We start from the raw sequence: 4,378 nt of genomic DNA on the forward strand, positions 1-4,378 counted from the left end.
TTGGATTCGGGGCTTTATCTGGGCCTAAACCAAGTCGACCCCACAATTCTATAAATGAGAAAAACAATATTGAACTTGGCTCTAGTGAATAATTTTACCAGTAATGATAGTTATATTTGTAAGTGTATAAGTATTGTATAATTATTTAAAAAAAGTAAATAAATATGAGATTTATATAAAAAAATTAATTTTTTAATAATATACTCTATTTTTGTTTAAAAAATATGAATACACGATCCGTGCACACTCCACGACTGCAATAACATTACTTTAATTTAGCATACGAAATCTCACCAAAATAAAAGGGCCAAAGCATGGTATAATTAGAGTGCAATATAAGATCATTTCCATTTTCCCAGGTGAAATTATATCCCGTTATAAGCCAAAGGATTAGCTAGCTAGGGCTAATGCCATTCGACCAGAAGACCATTGGCACTGATGTTGCTCATTGCCTGAATTATACAGGGGTTGACTTTCCGTAATAAAATAATATTTAAATCCAGTAATAACATAATATTCAAAACCAAAAAAAGAAAAAGAAAATAGTTTTATCCATAAAATAATTAATCAATTCGGAAACATTAGAGAACTTATAACATTCCATTCAACTATCTTATGTATAATATCTATCTAAAGTTGAAGAACCAATTTTAACTGGAAAGTCTATGTTTATTTAAATATTCCTCCTTTTTCCATGAAAGAATAGGCCGAGCTCTATTGGAAAGAAAATTAAGGATGGACTTTTAAATGTATAAAATATAAGAAAATGATTTAGCTAGCTAGCTAGCTTTAATTGCGGGCTACAAATTATAACTATATATGAAGCAAGCTGGGCTTGTCTTGCTTGTCTTTTAAAAGAGTATGATGCAAGTAGCTTGGCTATCAAAAGCACCAAGGAACTAGCTGTACGTGAGATGAAATAAAGAGCTTATATATAAAGGAAGGAAGGAAAGCATGCATACAAAAAGCTAGAGTCAATTAACTTATTTGCTCGACTCTCACTCAAGACTCGCTAGCTTTATTCATGATCAGTGACATATCATGCCAATAATACATATATGTATGGTGGAGTGGAGCAAGGACGTATGCGCGCAGCCAGATCAATCACAGGGGACTAGAAGATATATATATATATATATATATATATATATATATGGTTCTAGCAAGCAATATGGCTGCAGACGTTTAATCAGAAGCTGGTTTCATAAGATTTTAAGGAAAAGTTGTACGATCTTATTGAAGCTCATGCAAATTCGATCTGTTTCTGCAATGTCGTCTATTACATTGGAATTAAGTGTTAAACCTAATGTAAAGGCTGCATATAATATAGGTTAGGAGTTGAAATGTATAGTTAATAAGCCCAGTCTTGAAGGGCGCGTGGGGATATATAGTACTGCATGCATGAGTCATCATCATGATGATCTATATTCACCAAGCAAGATTGGAGATGGATGGGGCCTGCATGCATGGGAGTGGGATCCAACAGAAGGCGGACCCTCTAAAAGGTTTCGACTTTAACTATATTTATTAATTGCCTCAATTCGTCACTTATCCTCATTAATTTAGTGCCAATATTATTCATATTTTCCATACTATTAAACATGTTATTACCCATATGGCCACATTAAAATAAAATATGCCGCCTGTGATCTCTCTCTAGATCTGTCTGTCTCTCAAACAGAAAGACCATATATATATATATACTTTTCTTCATGCAAGATGCCGAGAGCCACTAGTCTCTCACTCTCTTTTTGCAAGCACAGTACCCAGAGATCAGAATCATGAAGAAGCTTATGAATGAAGAAACAAAATATAGACTTTTCTTATCTAAACCCTAAAAAGCAATAAAACAAAAAGAGAGAAGGAACAAGAAACTGAAATTTATATGTATAAATACTTAAAAGGTCCCCTAGCTGGAGCTCCTTTTATTTTTGCTGCTCATTTCCAGTATCCCCCCCTGATTCCTTCTCTATTTCTTCTCTAGCTCTATGATCTTTCTCTGCAACTCTCTTTTTCTCTCTTGCATATCGATTTGATTCCCCACAGTCATCTCCTCAACCTATCTACCTTTACAAAAGAGAAGAGAGCAAGAACCATGGTTTTTTCTTCCATCCCAGCTTATCTTGATCCAGCCAACTGGCAACAGGTAAGGGTTTCTTCAAATTTGCTCCTACGGTTTCTTTACCAAAAAAAAGCGAGCAATTTAAAGATAAATATTCTTGTTACTTTTTAATATCTTCTTGAATATACCAGATATTTGATTGTTGTTTTCCTTTACTTTCTTTCTTTTGTAAGCAACAAAACCATCCGTTTGGGACCAGTACCACTTCGAGTTCACAGCTTCTTCCACCTCCACCGCCTTTGTCGCCACCCCCAATACCTCATGGGGGTGGCCCGGGATCGATCAGGCCCGGCTCGATGGCAGATCGTGCCCGCCAAGCCAACATACCATTGCCAGAGGCCGCATTAAAATGCCCAAGATGCGAATCCACAAACACTAAATTTTGCTACTTCAACAATTACAGCCTCACCCAGCCTCGCCACTTATGCAAAACCTGCAGAAGGTACTGGACCAGAGGTGGTGCTCTTAGAAATGTCCCAGTGGGAGGAGGCTGCAGGAGGAACAAAAGAAGCAAAGGGAGTAGTTCAAAGTCCCCAGCAAGTAGCACTGATCGCCAATCGGCTAGTGCTGGTTCCACCAGCTCAATCCCCTCTAATGGTGGAACTACCGCGGATATGTTAGGCATCTCCCCGCAGATACCGCCGCTGCGCTTCATGACTCCCTTGCACCAACTCCCAGACTTTGCTGCCAGCGAGATCGCCTTAAACTATGGCTTGAATTACGGTACGATTTCTGCACCGATGGGTGTAGCTGGAGACTTGAATTTCCAGATAGGAAGTGCTGGTACTATTGCTGGTGATGGTGGGTCTTTGTTTTCGGCTGGGGGTTTCGAGCAGTGGCGGCTTCAGCAAGCACAGCAGTTTCCCTTCCTGGGTGGCCTGGATCCTTCACTCGGGTTGTTTGGAAGTAATGTCGAATCATCCAGTTATGTCGGCGGCGGAGTGAGTCATGCCACAGCTGCCAAGGCGTCTAGTTCGGGGGTTACTCATGATCAGCTGGCGGCGGCTTCAGTGAAAATGGAAGAAAGTCAGGAGATGAGTTTGTCGAGGCAGTTCTTGGGAATGCCAGGGAGTGATCCGTATTGGAGTGGCAGTACTACCGCATGGACAGATCTTTCTGGTTTTAGCTCCTCTTCTACTACTCGGAACCCCGGCCTATAGAGTACTTTCCCTACCTTTGTGGTTTAAGAAGCTCGCCATGATGAAGCTTTGTGGTTAAGTGTGGTTGTATTCAAACAAAAATTAACTTCGAAGATATCGTTTCATCGAAAGTCCACAGCATGCACCTTTTATATACGTACGTTCCTGGTCAAGAAGGAAATTGTGATGGACCCAGATCCAGGACTTGTATGAGAAGACCAGCTGAAAACCCTAAAATGGTGGGCTTTTCTTTTCTTTTTTTCCTTTCTTTTTCTCATTTGGTTTCTTCCAATTAGCTTTCTTTTCCCCGTTTCTAGCTCTCTCTCTCTCTCTCTCTCTCTCTCTCTCTCTCTCTCTCTCTCTCTCTCTCTCTCTCTCTCTCTCTCTCTCTCTCTCTCTCTCTCTCGCGCTTAGCTTTAGGTTTGAATGTATGAGCATATATATATTTATATATATGTTTATTATAGCGAGTGTATGAGTTCATGGCATTTCTGAACCAGTACTCGGTCGGAATACGTGAATATTAAAAGCATTGTCCTGAATGATTTTACCAATTGAAGTTATATATATGTGCTGACAAAATGGATCAAATGATCATGATGATCATCTACCAGCTTATTTGCTGTAGTTTTTGCACTATTTGCCAATTGCAACTGCACGTTAATGGAAAAAAACAACTGCATATTGGAAACTGAGTACTTCTGAAGTAATCATTATTCATAATATAAGATCTTGGTCAAAAACAAAATTTCTTGCAACTCCTGGTCTGGTCATTATATGACGGTCATGAATTTATAATCGATTGACATGAGATCCATTTGGTACGGACGAAGGAAGATGCTAATTAACTTCAGATATATAGTTTTGGGATCTTCTTTTTTTGAATTTTGTCTACGACCATGATCAAAGTTGTTTCATGTCGGTTAAAGGTATTCTAAAAAATTTTAAAGCATATTTAAAGGCCAATTAATTGACTGCTATATATATATATATATATATTCAGATAGATCAGTGATTTTGTCTTCTCCAAAATGATCAGTTGCAGTGTTATGGAACTGTAAATCCAACACAATAATTTGGAAATGATTTCTCATTAATTTTAAAAGTTAGGACGTTT

General features: G+C 38.4%; 1 protein-coding gene across 1 annotated transcript; it reads left to right on the forward strand.

The window, feature by feature from the left end:
- The first annotated feature begins 1,925 nt into the window (after nucleotides 1-1,925).
- On the forward strand, nucleotides 1,926-3,879 carry LOC122278237 (dof zinc finger protein DOF5.1-like). Its single transcript, XM_043088385.1, has 2 exons — nucleotides 1,926-2,146; nucleotides 2,296-3,879. The coding sequence occupies exons 1-2, from the start codon at nucleotides 2,096-2,098 to the stop codon at nucleotides 3,280-3,282; spliced, it is 1,038 nt and encodes a 345-aa protein (XP_042944319.1). The 5' UTR covers nucleotides 1,926-2,095; the 3' UTR covers nucleotides 3,283-3,879.
- Nucleotides 3,880-4,378: the final 499 nt, after the last annotated feature.

Source organism: Carya illinoinensis, chromosome 10, assembly GCF_018687715.1.
Source record: "Carya illinoinensis cultivar Pawnee chromosome 10, C.illinoinensisPawnee_v1, whole genome shotgun sequence".
Lineage (NCBI taxonomy): Eukaryota > Viridiplantae > Streptophyta > Magnoliopsida > Fagales > Juglandaceae > Carya > Carya illinoinensis.